This window comes from Pseudorasbora parva, chromosome 8 (assembly GCF_024679245.1).
Source record: "Pseudorasbora parva isolate DD20220531a chromosome 8, ASM2467924v1, whole genome shotgun sequence".
NCBI lineage: Eukaryota > Metazoa > Chordata > Actinopteri > Cypriniformes > Gobionidae > Pseudorasbora > Pseudorasbora parva.
In genome coordinates, this window is record NC_090179.1 from 25,872,961 (window position 1) to 25,889,934 (window position 16,974).

Genomic DNA, 16,974 nt, shown 5'->3' on the forward strand with positions numbered 1-16,974 from the left:
TACAAATATGAACAAATTCTATACAGTAACGCAATCACGTTTTTTTTTTTTTTTTTCGGACCAAAGTCCAGTACCTTGCTCCAAGATATGTGAGATGAACACTGACATCAATGTAGTTTATTATTAGCAACTAAACGTAGCTCTAACTTTACACGGTACCAGCCATTCTGACATTTAAAAAAATGTAAGTCATTGCAAAAAAAGAGGAACATGCAATGTTTCCAAAATGCCTCAATTAACACATAACTTCATATCACATAGAAATGATCAATTAAAATGAAGTCACTTCGAAAAGGACGTAATTATTAAAGAATTGTCTTTGAACTCCTACACATTCTTTCAACAGCGTTGGTCTCGTTAAGGTTGTAAACATTACAGCATTTTGCTTGCTCCTTTAATTGGGTGCATATCATTGTTTTTTTTTTTTTGAAGAAGAAGAAGAAGACTTGATAAGCAATCATAAATGGTAAATTGTCTTTGGGCTCCTTATAAAGCTTGAGGGAGAGCTGGGTTGCAGTTCTGTGAGATCACAGAGTAAGGTAGATTATGTAAACACCCTGAGAGTCACTTGTCTGTATTTTCTTAATTTTTTTTTTTTTTCCTTCTCATTTTTAAAAAATTATTATTATTTTAATAATTTGGGCCTGGCCCCGGCAGCCGGTAAGGGATGGTGGCGGATCATGATGGAGGGCGAGTTGACTGGCAACCGCCTCCTTTGCAGGCATGAGAACAGAGTTAATGTGGGTCTGGTCGAGTAGTATGTTATCGATGGAGAACATCACATGGCGTGGGAGGTGCGTGGCGAGGGAATGGCTCGTAAGGGGGAGGGGAAAGGTAGTGGTGGAAAGTGGTTGGCAAACGGAGGAAGGGGAGTTATGGACGATCAAAATCAACTAGGCTTACATGATGGGATTCAGCTATAACATCAGCAGGTTCCATTGGTAAATGGAAACCTAACAGGTTTTAGCTTTAGGTGGACAGACATAACACCCACCCGGCCAAGCCTCTAGCAAGCATTTGCATTCATTCGTTCATTCGCTCGCTCGCATCACTCACGCAGCATGGCCCCTCCCCCAAGACCGAGCACATGGTTTCAGGCACGAACTTGCAATGTGTTATTTGATGAAACTGAGTGTAGTGGGAGGTGAAGAATAAGACAACAGAAGACAGGTGATGGTAAAATGAACATTTATAATGACTGCTGTTGCTGTCGGAAAATAATAACCCTTAAATTAAAAAGAAAAGAGAAAAAGAAAAGGAACGACTTAATAGATATTAGCACTAAATTGCTGACTTCACTGGTAATCCACAAGTCAAGAAACACAACTCACTATTTTTTGTACAAACACAATGCTACAGTTACATTAAATATTTAATACTTTTTTTTAAGTCAGTTAATGAATGATGTTAAAACACTAAAATACTAAAAAACAAAACAGTAATTCATCTTTCCAGTCATTCCCTTTTGTCTAGTTTCTTGATGCCATTTATTAATAATGTATAGTAGTTTGAAAATAAATAAGCTCATGAAGGGTTATCAGAAAACAAAGCTGGCAGCATAGAAACATTAGATGTGGAGCTCAAGCATGGTTGAGACGCATGAAAATGATCGTTCGGCATCACAGAGAAACATTTTCATCTCGTGAACAGATGCTGCAAATGGTCAAGACACCTAATCAAACACGTATCACAATTTACACTCGACACGTCTGATATGTACAATGAGATTAGCAACTACCATCAGTTCAAACTAATCTTGGTCTGCTTTCGCGGATAGTGGCGATTATGCATTATTTGGAGGGTCGGATCTGGATTTCAGTCTCAGTACTGCGTATGTGGCTCTATAAACATCCTTCTAAAAAAATGTAATTAAAAAAAGGAGCTGCTTTAGTTTAGTTTAGTTCAACTTCATATCGCCGGCTCATAAGAGCACTCCACAAAAGCGATTTTATGCTGCCAGCCCCATTACGATGAACACGTTTCTGGTTACAGTTCAACCAAATCTGACAGATATTTACAATGAGAGAAAATAATGAAATCGTGGAGGAAACAGTTTGGATCTTACTGATGTTTGTATGTGTGTCTTTTTTATTATAATTTTTTCGTCCCCAATGATGACTTTAAAAAAAAAAGAAGAAGAAAAAGAAATCCAATCATCTCAACTAGAATTGCACAGTCTCAAAAAGGTTTGGAGATGGAATGGAGATTTTAAGTCCAAACATTTGATGAACATAGAAGGGGAGGAAGAAGGTCAATAAAGTTCATGAGGGGTGAGAAGTTCAAAGTTCAGAAGACAGAAGATGGCTGCACGGCTGACGTTTACACACTCCTCAGCTTTTTTGAGCATGTTTTTATGTTAAAGGAACAAAAAGAAACCTGCCATTAAAATGGATTTATTTTCTTTGCTTGCGCTTAATGTTTTCCATTGAGAAAATCAAATGGAGAGACTCGGGGGTGAGGAGAGTGACAGTGCCCCCCAACATTATGGCACACAATCAGTGATGTCCTGGAGGTTGAAGAGATGACAGAGAATTAGGAAAAGCAGTTTATGAGAGGTAGCCAGCTTTGTTTTTACCGTGTTAATCCAGGTCTTGCTTTTACTGCTCGCTTTTTGGGTAATGTTGAGGCGTCATGACTGACATCATGTTATGGAGAAACATGCTGGCTTCATGGGTGCGTCCAATGGATGTCCAACATACAAGAGAACTCAAAAAGTTTGGAATGGTACTGTTTTTGTTTGGCACTCAGGAGAAAGTCTGGGAGGGTGTGAGGGGGAGGTCGGCAGAAGAGTGGGGAGTGGTTGGAAAAAAGGGGAGCAGTGAAAGTGCAAAAGGGAGAAAAAGGGAGAGTAAACAGGATACATATGAATGACATTTTTGTTATACTTGGTCTAGGTTAGAGAGTGTCGTACAAATAAAAACAGGAAAATAAAAAAGAGAACAGAACAGTGATATGACAAATGTATTCTAACATTGCTGGTGCTTCAATGGGTACGAGCTCAAAAGTGACCCCGGGCTGTCGTCTTCTGATGGCGTGGGGTTGGGGGAGGCCGGGGGGTTGGGGGGGAATGGGGGTTTGACTTGGGGGGAGGGGGGGTGCGCGCATGTGGGGTTTGGGAAGAGCTACAAGCTCTAGCCATGAGCCCACATAAAAGCAATGACCTTCTCGACATCAACTAAACCATAAGTTTGCATTCATCTCGACTTGACAAACGCGTGTGACAAAACCCAGTGACCTGGGAGAGAAACGTGGGCGCGAAACTGCTAAACGCATGCACAAAAACACAACTGCGCACAGGAACGTAGCTTCAAAAGCAACCATGACTAAGCACAGTGCAATTTTGATGTTAAAGAGAGAAAGAGTGGGAAAAAAAATATTCATGATATCAGACATGCCCTTTTTTGGCACTTATTATCATTAATATTAATCATAAAAAAACACTGTCAAAATAACATTTCCAATTTCTGTAAAAACTATTCTGCCGTTTTTGGTCAGCTTCGAATATCTGGCCGATCCTTTCTCATGCAAACAGTAGTGCCGCATCATTGCATTGTGACGTCATTGGAAAGTCCCGTCCTTTTCCTTTATTCGTGTAGATCTGAGGTAAAGGATTCAAGCAGTTTAGCGGTGTCATTGCATTTGTTCTCATTCGGAAACAGGGCTGTACTTCTCTGGGGTGGCGTGAAGCGAAAGAGAATAATAAAGTGCATATTCTCGTGATAATGGGTCAAGCTTTATGTGCAGTGATGGCAGAACAAGCTAAAGAACAGAAGCCTAATGATGTTGTTAGTACTGACACAGCAAACACAAACCCTAAAATCATGATCGAAAGAGTGATATGCAAACTTATGTAGTGGTGAATACATTCACGGCCATGTTTGAATGTTAATGTCGCTAAATTAACCCTCCGTTTCCAACTTTTCTCATTGTTTTTCTTAGAAATTATCACAAAACATTGATAAGTCTGTACAAAATGAGTGCTCTTATTATGACGCTGAATATGACCATGGCTATGAATGATTTTGGTTTCTGTGGCCTAGTTTACACAGGACAACAAAACTCCAGCTTGGTCTTAGCAAAACTAAAAAAAGAACAAGTTAAAAATGTGGAAAAAGCTAATTTAATAGCTCGAACTGTTGTTGCCATGCAAAGATTTGTTCTCAAAATGAATGCACATTGCCTAATTGTTTTGTTTTTTTTGTATATTTTTTGTCTTCACTTTTTTTTTTTTAAATCCACGCTTCACTTGGTATCATGCAAATATCAACGTGCAAAAAAGATAACATCTATCTTCACAAAATACATTTTCAGAACTATAAAAGGCTGACATAAGAATGCTGATAACTTATAAAACTTTAACCATGCTAAGCTAACTCGGCAGTCTTCTAGCCCCGGGGATGTGTGTAAATGGCCACATGGCACCCTGCTTTTGTTTGGCCCGCGAGATGAATCCATCCCTTCTTCTTTTTTTAACAAGGACTAGTTAGTTTAAGGGGGCAGAAAACTCACAACCTTATAGTGCTAATGTCTATTTTTTGCTTCTCTAGTCACTTTACCTCCACTAGTTGTATCTTAACTGTGGCTTGTTTGGCACTTTTCACATTTTTTTTCTTTTTTTAAATTACAAAAGTATGTCTGCTCTTAACTAATAGTGTTTAAATCACATTTAAATCTGTAAAGATCTATTTTGGCACAGGTTTATTTAATCCATTGATATAGCAATTATTCATTATCAATGTAGCATTTAGTTACACCTCTTACAACTACCACATCCTGCTAAATGACTGACCAGATATGTTTTAATCTTAAATTTTAGTACATCACTTATTCAATAGCAGCATCTTCACAACTTAAAAAATAGTATATGCAAATCTACTCAACATCTAGGTAAATCCAAAGCTCCTACACAGACAGAATAAAAGGACAAGACATGACGACATGCTACTACGTATATTGCTTTCAGTACTCATCACATTTGATCTATTTTCCCAGTTACTAAAAAAACGAAACAAAACAGAAACCCCCATATGTACTTTAAGTACTGAATACAAAAACAACAAAACAGAAAGCTGCTCTTTGACACTATGTTGGCACCTTTTTATAGTTTTCACATTGAATTGTCACAGTAATATCTTTCTTTTTGTGTCTTCTTAATCAAATTGAACGGTCATGTAACGTTTCTTAACATAAAAATTATCCGGGGGATCTACCAAGACTGTTTCCACTCGTTCAAGCTCTGAAGTGTCTGATGAAGTACTGCATCATGGGTAAAACCGAATGCACAGATGCACTCTAAAATGCGGAGGCGCTCGATTGCCATCGCTTCCTCGTCTCGATCTTCAAGTCTGAACTACTGTGTCCCTTCATTTGAAAAGAAACCCTCATTGCACCTCGAAAACGTGCAGCTATCTTTCCGAGTACTTGGAGTCATTGCTGTTTCAAACGTTTGTTAGACCTCCTCACCTAGGGCACAACTGCTTGACAAACTCATATCTAACCAATCGCATTACCTTTACACGCATATACACACACACACGCACACCATACAAACACATTGATGGCTCATAGTAAGTCCCTTTTTGAAGGTGTGATGTGCTCGAACGTGATCTACGGCAAGCTTCTAGTTCTACTCTGTAGGCGCGTCGTCCCTTTCGCTTTGTCAGTTTCGTGAAAGGGCAAGCAGACATGCACTGTTACACCAGACATCGCCACCCATGGAGAGATGTGAGAGAAAAGAGGGTCTCTGGGTTGATGTGTCAGAATGGGGGTGCACAAAGGTAAAAAGGGGGTTGAGAAGAGGTGAGGGGAGGTGATGGTTTTTAGATGAGAATAAAGAAGCCTCCTTACCAATCGGTTCAGATTTACTCTCCCTGGTGCTCCAATAGCAAAGGAGAGGAAAGAATCATAACTTTAGTTAGGGAGAGAGAGCACAGTTCTGTCTTTCTCCGTTGGTCTAATTCTTCTTTGGGAAATGCTCTCTGTTTTGTGGTTAATGAGGATCAGTTTGGTATTTTTAAGCTCATTCCAGCCGGTAAAGAATAGATATGTTGTTATAGCAGTCATTTAGACACAGAATAGATTTGGAGGACACATAGTTTAAACACAAAATATACCATCCTCTACCCCTTCACGATAAATATACACGGTTGGCTGGCGGTTAGTTAGTGCACAATTGGAAAGATAAGGTTGGACACTACAACATGATGCCAAAAAACTGCTCAGAAGAGTCTGACCTCAACCTAACAAACCATCCAGGCTTCCTTTCCGCCCTACACTCTTAAAAATAAAGGTCCTTTACTGGCATCGATGGTTCCATAAAGAACCTTTAACTTCCATGGAACATTTCCATTATTGTACAAAAGGTTCTTTGCAGTGGAAAAAGTTTTGTTAGATTATTAAAATATTCTTTACACTAAGGAAAAAAATGGTTCTGTTTAGAACTGCTCAATGAAAGGTTCTTTGAGGAACCAAAAATGGTTCTTCTATGGCATCGCTGCAGCAAAAAAAACCTTTTCGAACCTTTATTTTTAAGAGCGTACGGTAAGCGAAACTTTGACTCCATGGAGGCTGTTAAAAATATGAGACGTTCCACATGAGTACATTCCATCATGGTGATGCATCAACACGATAACGATATAGAAACCCTGACTTTTTTTGGCCTTCCATCATGGCCTCCACACTTCACAGTGCATTAAGACGAAATTCAGTGTACTCAGATTCAAAACAAAAGGAAAATAGGACCTTATTAGCAGCACATACGGCGCACATGGGTAGTTCTGACCTGCACAGGAAGATCTTCACATAGGCAGCCTGTTCAGTATAATGCAACCAGAACCAATTTGGAACTGGTGACTCAGGACGTCTAATAAAAAAATGCTGTGGCTATCATTTTAGCCACAATAGAGCAGACCATGCTACTAAGCAGCCTGTGCTGATCAGAATTTGTTCGTAGTCGTTCAGTAGTATGTGTTCATGAAACGCCTCAGAGCTCTGAGGGCCAGTTTCTGATTTGATGGGGAATATCTACGCAAATTTTCCAGCACATTTGCGCAGATATTCAACTGCAGCGGCTCAAAGTGCACAATGTCTTGCACTGCAGAAGGGCAGCATAGAGTAAAGACGGGGATATGCTTTGGGACGTTACAGAAAGAGATCGGCTTCCATAAAAAGTCGTATTCTTATACACTCCCTTGGACTTGTGCAAAGACCTACATTCTCATTCAGTAGATATGTGAATTAATTGTCTAGTCCCACTGTGATTTCAAGTCTGCGTATGTTTAGTTGTATTTTCAGCATTTAAATCGGGTCATAGTCTGCTGAGGGTATGTGTGTTTTTCTGTATTAATTTCACTGTACAGTACATCTGCCCCTATTCTCTCTGTTGGTGCCGACGGTGCAGTTATCACTGGACGTTAAATAAGACATATATTACATGGACACACGATTCAATCTACTTAAATAAAAAACTAAATCCAAAATATTGTCTTTACATTCATGTCAACCTGAATTCACAGATTAAGAAAAACAAAAAAAGGAAATACCTCAGTTCTTATGGGTGAAATCATATTAATAAATAACGTTGATGGTGATGATAATTTGTAATCATAATAATAGTAGTAGTAATAATAATAATAATAATAATAATAATAATAATGATAATAGTATTTGTATAAACACCAGACCTCGAATCCCATATAGAAATGCCACAAACTCTAGGAGCTCTGGTACGAAAGATTCAGGTGCATTCTGGCGTCCTGGCCTATGTCCGCAACATGATCTACAAGCTTCCCTTATGCTAACAACATCTGTAGTGGCAATACACCTGGTCGAACTGGAACCCCAGGTCAATGTCTAGAGACGCTGAGACCCTGCTGCAGCCTCGCATCCCCTGCCCTATTCTGCCCAGCACGGGGCAGGGTCAGGCCAAAAAGGGATTGTGAGGGCTGGGGCGAGGGGGGCTGGGGTGGGGTATGGGATGTCACAGACTGGGGGGGGGATTTATAATCAGTCTCAGACCCTCTTAAAGAGGAGGCATGGGCGAAAGGGCGGGAGTTAAACTAAAGACTAAAAATAAAGAACAAAAATCTGTCAGCTAGGAGTGGATGGGGGTGGGGAAAGGGCCGATTCCTGGGATTGCTCCACCCCATTGTCCCCCATCCGACCACCTTGCCCACCTGCTGGGAACTGCAGCGCGGCAGCATGCCAGGTTGAAATGCCATTCACTGCTGTCCAGAAAAATGCACAAAAAAACAAAAACAAAAACAAAACAAAATCAACCAATAAAAATTCCAAAAAGATTCAAACTTAAGAAATAAACCCATATTTACATTTTACACATTTTTTCTTTTTCAAATTTTCCACTTTGAGAGGAATTTTTTCCCTCTTTTTTTAATACTGAGATTTTTCCCACAAATAATGTGGCTGTTTTTCGTCGTTATTCGCGCCCTCCATCTTTCTCTGTATCTTCCCCATCCCCCACTCTTTCTCTCTCCTTTTTTCATACTCCCTGTTTTTAGCCCACCTTCTGCGGATTGGTGGCCCTCACACCCTGCTCGTATGTGATTCGCTGGCTGATAAGATATTGGGCTGCCTGTGTAGCGGCTGGCGATCCGGTAATGGTAACTTTACGGTTTCTGGTGCCAGGAACAAACTCTCCCTTTTTTGAGATCTGAATGCGGGCTCCCGTCAGTTCTTGGTACTCCACAAGCGTTTTGCCTCCCTTCCCCAAAATGGCGCCCACCAAGTTCTCCGGCACTGCAATCTCCACTACATCTTTGGCCCCCTCTGTCAGCTTCTCAGTGGCCAGTAGGGAGCTCGCAACCAGCGGGGAAGCAGCACTCAGGTAGCCGTTGGTGGCTCCAGTGGCGGCGGCGAGCGAGCCTAGCGTGAAACCTCCCAGGCTGGTCGCCGGGTGGCCGGCGCTGGTGGATGCGTCATTGGCATAGGAGGCTAGCAGGTTGGCGGCCGCGGCCGCAGCAGGGTTAGCGCTTGCAGCCACAGCGGCGAGGACTCCTGAGGCGGCTGCAGGGTTGAGCCCTAGACCCAGGGAGTTGGTATTGTATCCGTAGCTGGCTAACGTGTTTAGTGCGGATGTGATAGCCAGCAGGTCATTCCCTGAGAAGCTGGACATGGTGGTGGGGAAAGCGCCCACTCCAGCCAGACTGGCCTGCCCCAAGAGACTGGAGGCTGTGGCCGCCGCTGCCGCAGCAGCAGCTGGCATCACCTCTGCAGAGTTGGCGTACGGAGAACCAGTGGGGTTGGAGTTGGCCACGGGGCCGGAGATGTTGGAGTAGCTGATGTTCAGACAGCTGCTGCTCTGTGGGTCCTCCTGGATCTTCTGGACGATGATCTCGACGGCCTTGCGGTTCTGCTCGGGCTCCCCGCTGATGGTGACGACGCGTTCCTGCAGGTTGATACCTTCGGGTTTCTGTGAGAGCTGGACCCAGGCACCGGACTGCTCCATGACGGCCTTCACGGTGGCCCCGCCCTTGCCGATGATCAGCCCTGCCGTACTGTTGGGCACTATCAGCTTGGCCTGAAGGAAACAAGCAGAGAGGCTGGAGTCAGTTAATTAGTCACTCTAGTCAAACTAGAGCATGTATGATAGTCTATGAAGCGCCATTTCTCAGTTTTGGGATTTAAAAGTAGAAAGTGTGTTTTCTTTTTCTTTTTTTAATCCACTGGGAGCCCATTAGCTGCAGCCGAACCAATGTCTTTGAACACAAACAACTACTTTTGTGGCAGCTGCGTCTGTATGTGATTAAACCAAAGCCTGACTTTTAGACTTTACAGTAATTACTTTGCTTCAAGGTGGCATTTCATCAATTGCTGTATCAATAAAGCATAAATCAAGTTACATCTGACAGAAGAGCTTAACCTTGTAATTTAATGCAACAGCAGCATAGTGTTCTCCGTGAGTATGTTTTTTTTTTTTTTTTTTGATAATGTCTACAAAAAACGATTTATTCTCTAATAGAGGGGAGAAAAGTGTAAACAGTGGATACCATGGTTACTTCCCTAACTTAGAAAAGCTTGCTCCTCTGATCAAGCAGTGACTCACCCTGGTACTTTTTACCAAAGCTTTACACAGAACATACTGATCTTGTTAAAATGTTGCAAAAAGCACAAATGACAAGTGTTCATTACAATGATCTGGGATTTCTTGCCCCAAAAAACATCTTAGTTTGTTCCTATATTGGCAGTAAAAATAACATAATTTACCTTAAAAGAGTTTTTTAAAAAACATTTTAGACAATGAGCCCAAGCTTGATTTTATTTTATTTTTAACTATTCGTTTTTTTCCCATTTTTATCACATCGACTGACTGCAAAATATTATAAAATGCTACAAATCTGTGAAGAAAAAAAAGTGTTGGTATTGGCTAATTGAAATAAAGCTAAAATAAAATATAAATATCAGATAAAACACCTGAATTTAATTAAATAAGTTAAAGCTGAAGTACTAAAATCACCTAAACTAAAACTGAAATAAAAAAGAGTAGTATTTTTGGCATTTTCTTTTAAAATATATTTTTCTATTTAAAATTACACAAAAATTACACAAAAATTTAAATAAACATTTTTTTATATAAAAGCGCATTCAAAATATTAATAAATAGTGTAATAGAGTATAATAATAATAAATTGATTGGTTTATCTTAAATGTAAAACACTAACTAAAATTTGAGATGGCAAATGATTATATTAGTTACCATTATTAAATATATTATTAACATTTAAAAAGAAGAAAGCCCAGAAAACGATGTATTAGAAGATAAATATAAAGATGCTGGTGTGTTTTTGTTCTTGTACTTCCTGAGCAGTGAATCACTAGGTAAAAAGAGGCTCCTCCTGAAAAGCATCGACTCCCAGGGGTCAGTGTTTCCATGGAAACTCAACTCCAGCATTCAAGAGGGACTGAAAGGGAGTCGGAATGATGCATAGCAACCAACCAACCACCCTTCCACCCCCCACCTTACATGCTCGCAACCATTCACTTAAAACCAACAGCTACTTGTGCCATATCGGTGCATATGCTCATACATTACCAACAATTCTGTAAGAAAACATTACACTTTTTGAATCTCATTTATGTAACTCGACATATTCACTTATTAATTGAGCCGACAAATTAGCGCTTGATCTCTTTGATCATTGCCGGATACATCTACGCACTCTAGCGTTGTGAGAAAACAAAATATGCGGTTTGGTGTTCGCTTTGACAGTTAATTACTCTGTATAATGAAAAGCTCCAGCTTTGACAATGCTGGATTCAGAATATTTGCACTGTCAAAATGACAGATAGAGAGATTGAAAATTGTAAAAAGGGGAGACGAGAGGAGCGGGTAGATGTGTGTCTGTGGGGGCGTGTTTTTGTATTTGTGTGTGTGTGTGTGTACGAACAAAGCGAAGGAGAGACTAGAGGAAAGAAGAGAGAGGTTGGGGAGGGGTGGTGATCGGCTCAGCCTTTACGTTTGTTTCTTTTGTGAGTCGCTTCGTTCTTTTTACTCTTTGCCTCAAGGTCTGCTGAAGCTCGCTGCCCACAGACATGTCTTTACAGAGGTTGTTTAGCCTTGCCACTGTAGCTCCAACTCTCATTCAGCTAAACTGAATTAGCATAGAAATGAAAAACTGCCGACAGGAAATTTCATGGACTCCTACATTCACCTTTTATCTAGCTAGAATAAACAGAACCTTGAAACATTTTGAGCAAAATAATCATATTCACGATTAGCGTTTAATGCAGTGGAAAGCAGATTTTTGGTGATTGACCGGTACATGCAGTGCAGTTCGAGAAGTGAAAAAAAAACACATCCACACAATTTTCTAAATGATCTTTTAGCAGATTAAAAATTGTGACTTTGTGTATCAAGAAGTTCACATAATGTCACAATGTTTAGTGACCCCAAAATTATGGGGTTTATGAAATACTTATTTGTCTTTTGTCACTTTTTAAAAATCCTAAATATTTTTGCCAAGCTTAAATTAGATTTGGAATTCATATGGTCTTTAAAAATTCACTATTATAAAACAATTACACTTCCAAACTCCATATCTTGACTCCAAATGGGCATATATTAAATGTTTTTTTTTAATTAAATAAGTATAATGTACATATACCAGTAATTAATATTAATAAGAACTAATAAAAAGACTATTAGCATAATTAAGTGGCATTTGTTGCTACTTTTATGAGATCCAGCTCCTTCCTCTTCTTTCTCCGCCTCTTTCTTTATGATGCCATCATTTGCTATGATGGCATTTGGCAGCAGAAGTGCTGATAGAATCGAGCCTGTTGGGTAGGAATCGAGCAGCGTCGACACATATTCAAGTTAATTTGCCTGAATGCATCCAAGTGCTGAGCTAGAGGAGGTGGATGCCTGCTTCACCTATCTATAAAAGAGTGAACGGAAGAGGAGGCTGAGAGAGAAATAGAGAGAGAGAGAGAGAGAGCGCGAGAGAGAGCAAAAGAGAGAGAGAGAGAGACTGCGCCACCAGTCATCTGGGACTAGAAACCTTTGATGAATTGTCGGGAGGATGCTGCAGGGGGTTGTGGGTAATGGGCAATGAAAGATTGGTCAGCCATGAAGGACATGTATGTACTCCTTATGCAGACTGTGTTACTTTGTTCTATTACTAATACAAAAATGTTTTATAAAATAAATTAATGAGAGCAGCATCTGAGACTAGCACAAATTAATCAAAGGATACAGTCTCGTTCGGTGTGCGTTTTTGCTGAACGGGCAGATGAGGCCCCAGGAGTTTTCGTATCCGGCTGCACGTTATAAAAAACGTTCTGCCACTGAAAAAAAACAGTTCAAACTTCCTCTAAACTCTTTGAACTAGGGCTGTATGATATTGGAAAAAAACTTTGCGATATTTACTTTTTCTGCTATATATACTGCGATGTGAAGAAATGTAAATATAATTTAAAGACTTTTTTACTGCAAACCATACCTCTAGGGCTGAATGATGAGATTTTTTACATTTTATTTAATCATTTATTTTTTATTTGGGTGTTCATACTTTTTACTGTTTACAAGAACTAACACAAACCTCTTTCAGTAATCATAAAGTGAACAGAAAATCTCTTCACTTGGGTTTGCATAGGGCACATTTCCACTATTTTTTAATTTAATAATAATTGATTTCTATTGTTATTATTATTAAATAATAAACAAAATAAAAAAAAATTATTGTAATATTGTTTGACTGTTGTACCATCAAATAAGAAATCGAGTATTTAATAAAAAAAAATTATATTTAATAGTACAACTGTAAAATTACAACATGAATATTTACATCTTTGTTTATTAATTTTCAAACGTAAACCACTAAGCTTTTATTTTGAGGGGTTTCTGGCAAATGGAAGTATGTGCTGCTGGTTTCCAGTGAAGCACTGCATCATGGGATGTGCATGAACAGTGCCACTCTGGAGCCAGTAGCGAATATTTATTTTATGAAATTGCAGTCAGCGCCAGTGATGCGCGGGTCAGTGTATAAACAACTTGCACCGACTGACGTTTTCAACTAACCCACCAGCAACTCGGTATAATAAAAAAGAAAAAGAAAAAGAAAATATTGTACCCGACCCTCTTCCCGACCTGCATTTTTTACCCCCTTTACCCAGGAAAGGGGTTAAAAGGACTCTAAGTTGCCATTGGTGGCCCAAAACAGAAGATTAGCCTACTTATTTTTAGCTTTCCTCGCGCTGTGTAGAAATAATGTTAAATCAACCGCCCCTGGGTTGAGACGGTTTCTTCTCGCCTCTGACACAACCTGCAGAGTTGTACTATATAAATTACAAAGGTTTATTTGGCATCTTTATTTTTATCAATCTACCCGACCGACCGCGACCCAGAAATCATTAAAAACATTTTTGAATGACTCGTAACCGCGGGTGACCACAGGCACGCGCTCATTTTGGATCAACCCGCGTATCACTGGTCAGCGCCATTTTACAATCTCACTAAGCCATACCGCGATATAGATTTTATTCGGATATATATCGTGGAGCCCTACTTTCTACTGATGTGCCAGCAAAATGTACACGGTCCTGAAGGTGACAAGGGGTCTCAAACAATGACCCCTGGCGCATCCCACCCGACTCGGGCACACAGCAACTGTTTCCCCCCTCCCAACCTCTGTCCCCGGAACACTGCCTGACTCTAGAGCCGTAGCTGTTTGCACTTTGAAGTCTTAAGCGCTTGCCTTTGGGTTAATCGCCTGTCTCCTGATCCCGGGCTTAGCCGCCCATCTCTGTACAGCATCTGCCTGTGTGCTCTGGCTGTTGGCATTGACAAAGAAAAAAAGACTCCATACGAGTTAAAAATAACTCCCTGTCGTCCTCCTCCTCCTCCTTCTCACCTTGGTCTTATGACTGTCGTGAGAGGTTGTTGTTTGCTAGCGAGGGTCCTGTATGAGTGGTCACACTCTCGATTTTCACTCCCTATAATTCCTTCTGTCAGGCTCGGGCGAGAAACTCATTTTATATTTTGAGCACAAGAGCAAAAAGCAACGGGCAAGGGATTACGCCATTTGAGCTTCTGAATGAGTTTGTAATGCGAAGGAATTTGTATTAAATTTCAATTTTTATTTAGACATCATGATGCTTTAAAAAAAAGCATACATTTGGAGACATATCAAAGCAATGAATGCATTTATGATCGCTATATACCAGTTTATTTCATATATAAGCATAAGATTCTAAACCTCAGGTCTTTAGACTGCATTAAATATCCCAAAATCACAACAACCAATAATTACAGTCTGTCCTGTAATGACAAGCTCATAGTACTCTAAAATAAGGTCATTCATTAGCATAAACATCTACAATGTGACAAACATTCTAAAATCTTATTTAAGGCATAATGTACTTAGGTTTTTTTCAAATGACTTTCTTTTTTCTCTGTAACATAAATGAATAATGTCTTAGTACTTGTTGTCTAAACAATAAAGTCACTGTGGTCCTAAACAACATTGGATCCCAATAACTTTCAATTTACTCACTCATTTCATTCCTTTCTTTTTTTCTGAAGGAGAATTCTCCTTCAGAAAAAAGAAAGGAATGAAATGAGTGAGTAAATGACGATAGAAATTTGTAAACTATCCCTTGAATTTTATTTGCACAATTGAAGATATTTAAATAATGGAAGTCTACATAAAATAATTTTGCAACAGAAAATATCCATCTGAACATTATGATCTAGTCTCGGCACAGAAACATCACAGATCTCTTCAGAACTCAAACGCGGAGCGACACCAAATAAAGTATGCGCCTTACAAATGCATATTTAATAAAGATCTAATTTATTATTGATTTTTATGCCATTTCGGACAGCTCAAGTCCTGCATCCATCAAAGAATGTTACAACTCATATCTCCAGGGGTCTGGCTCAGGATTAGAGATGTGCAAGCTTCGGATAGAGAACATCCTCTCACACATAGACAATACGAGATCACCACAGTCCAATATCAATGGGATGACCTGCTTATAAGGAAGGGGTGATACTTGCTGTGAGACTTGATATAGACATGTCAATTCTTCTGAAATAGCCATTATGATCCCTGATAATAATGCTCAACATTCTGACTTATTAATATCATCTTGTATCATCCACTGGGCATGTGGTTTCAGAGCATTGTGTTGCATATATTGTAGATTGACAACAATATTTTTATGACTTGTTAGTGTTTCTTGGTATAAAATTATGTTTTAAATAAATTATTAGATCACAAACAACTGACTAAGCATTTTGAGTGCAATTTGTTAGTGTAATTACTGTTAGTGTAATTAATGTTTAAAGCTGAATTAAACTAAAAGAAAAATTAAGAGATTACACTTAAATATTTTAAGTGTACCGGTACTGCCAGAACTGCCAATTAAATATTTGTATTTTCTACACTGTAAAAAAAATATTGTTGGTTTAACTTAAAAAATTGAGTAACCTGGCTGCCTTAATTTTGAGTTTATTGAAATTAAAAAATTGAGTTGATACAATGAAGGAAATTGATTTAATAAATACAAACTCAAAATATTATTGCATCTGAACCACATAAAATATTTTGATAAATAGCACAATTTGGCATGTTTCACTGTCTTCACAAATGAAACACCCAATATGCATAAAAATAAATGCATCTTATAATCTTCAAATAATATTTGAATAAAGGTTGTCGATCCTCAAAAATGTTTATTGTAATAACTCAAATTTTTAATTTCAATGAATTCAAAATTTTAAGGCAACCAGGTAACTTATTTATTTTTAAATTATTTTTACAGTGTTAAACTGGAGTTCTCTTTGTGTGTCCCCTGTGAAAGTCTTAAGATATTGTGCACAATATCTACACACACTTTCCACACACGCTGTGACTGTATAAACAAACAACTAACACAACTGCCAGTCTGCAAATACTAAAGACACACAACACAGACGGCATCTGTCCTTTCTTTCACCCAAAAGAGATTTGAGCCCAGCATTAGAGGATGTACTTCCTTGTCCAACAACCAATGTTGTGTAAGACTCTCCCTCTCCATTGGCTCTTCTGGAAATGAGATCGATACTCCGTGGAGAGACAGTGACCTTTTTCCTGGCCGGATAATGGATTTGAAGGTTAAAAAAGGCATAAAATATTTTAGCCAGTCACCATCCCTCCAGAGACCGGAGCAGGGAGGGGAGGGAAGGTTGGGCTATCGGGTAAGAGAGGTTTTTTTCTTTCTTCAATTTTAGACGTTATAGCAATTTTCCTGATGTCGCTTTTAATTTAGGAGATGAGCAGGGAACACAGCAGTGTTTCGCTTGGATGTCTATGTGTGTGTGTGTGTGTGCGGCCGTAGTGCTCCAATGAGAACTTTTATTAGATTCACGATGCAGGATAATTAAATAGGCTGGCTTTGGTGGTGTCGTGAAGGGAAAGGATGGTTTGAAACAGCACAGCCACTTAAGGCAATCCCACTGATCAATATAATAGAAGT

General features: G+C 39.4%; 1 protein-coding gene across 2 annotated transcripts in view; it reads right to left on the reverse strand.

Moving 5' to 3' along the window:
- Nucleotides 1-434: 434 nt before the first annotated feature.
- Nucleotides 435-16,974, reverse strand: part of nova2 (NOVA alternative splicing regulator 2) — a 56,256-nt gene continuing 39,716 nt past the window's right edge. For both annotated transcript variants that reach the window (XM_067450532.1, XM_067450533.1), the window contains one exon: nt 435-9,535. In XM_067450532.1, coding sequence (XP_067306633.1) covers nt 8,513-9,535 — 1,023 coding nt within the window. In that variant the 3' untranslated portion in view covers nt 435-8,512. The remainder of the gene's footprint in view (nt 9,536-16,974) is intronic.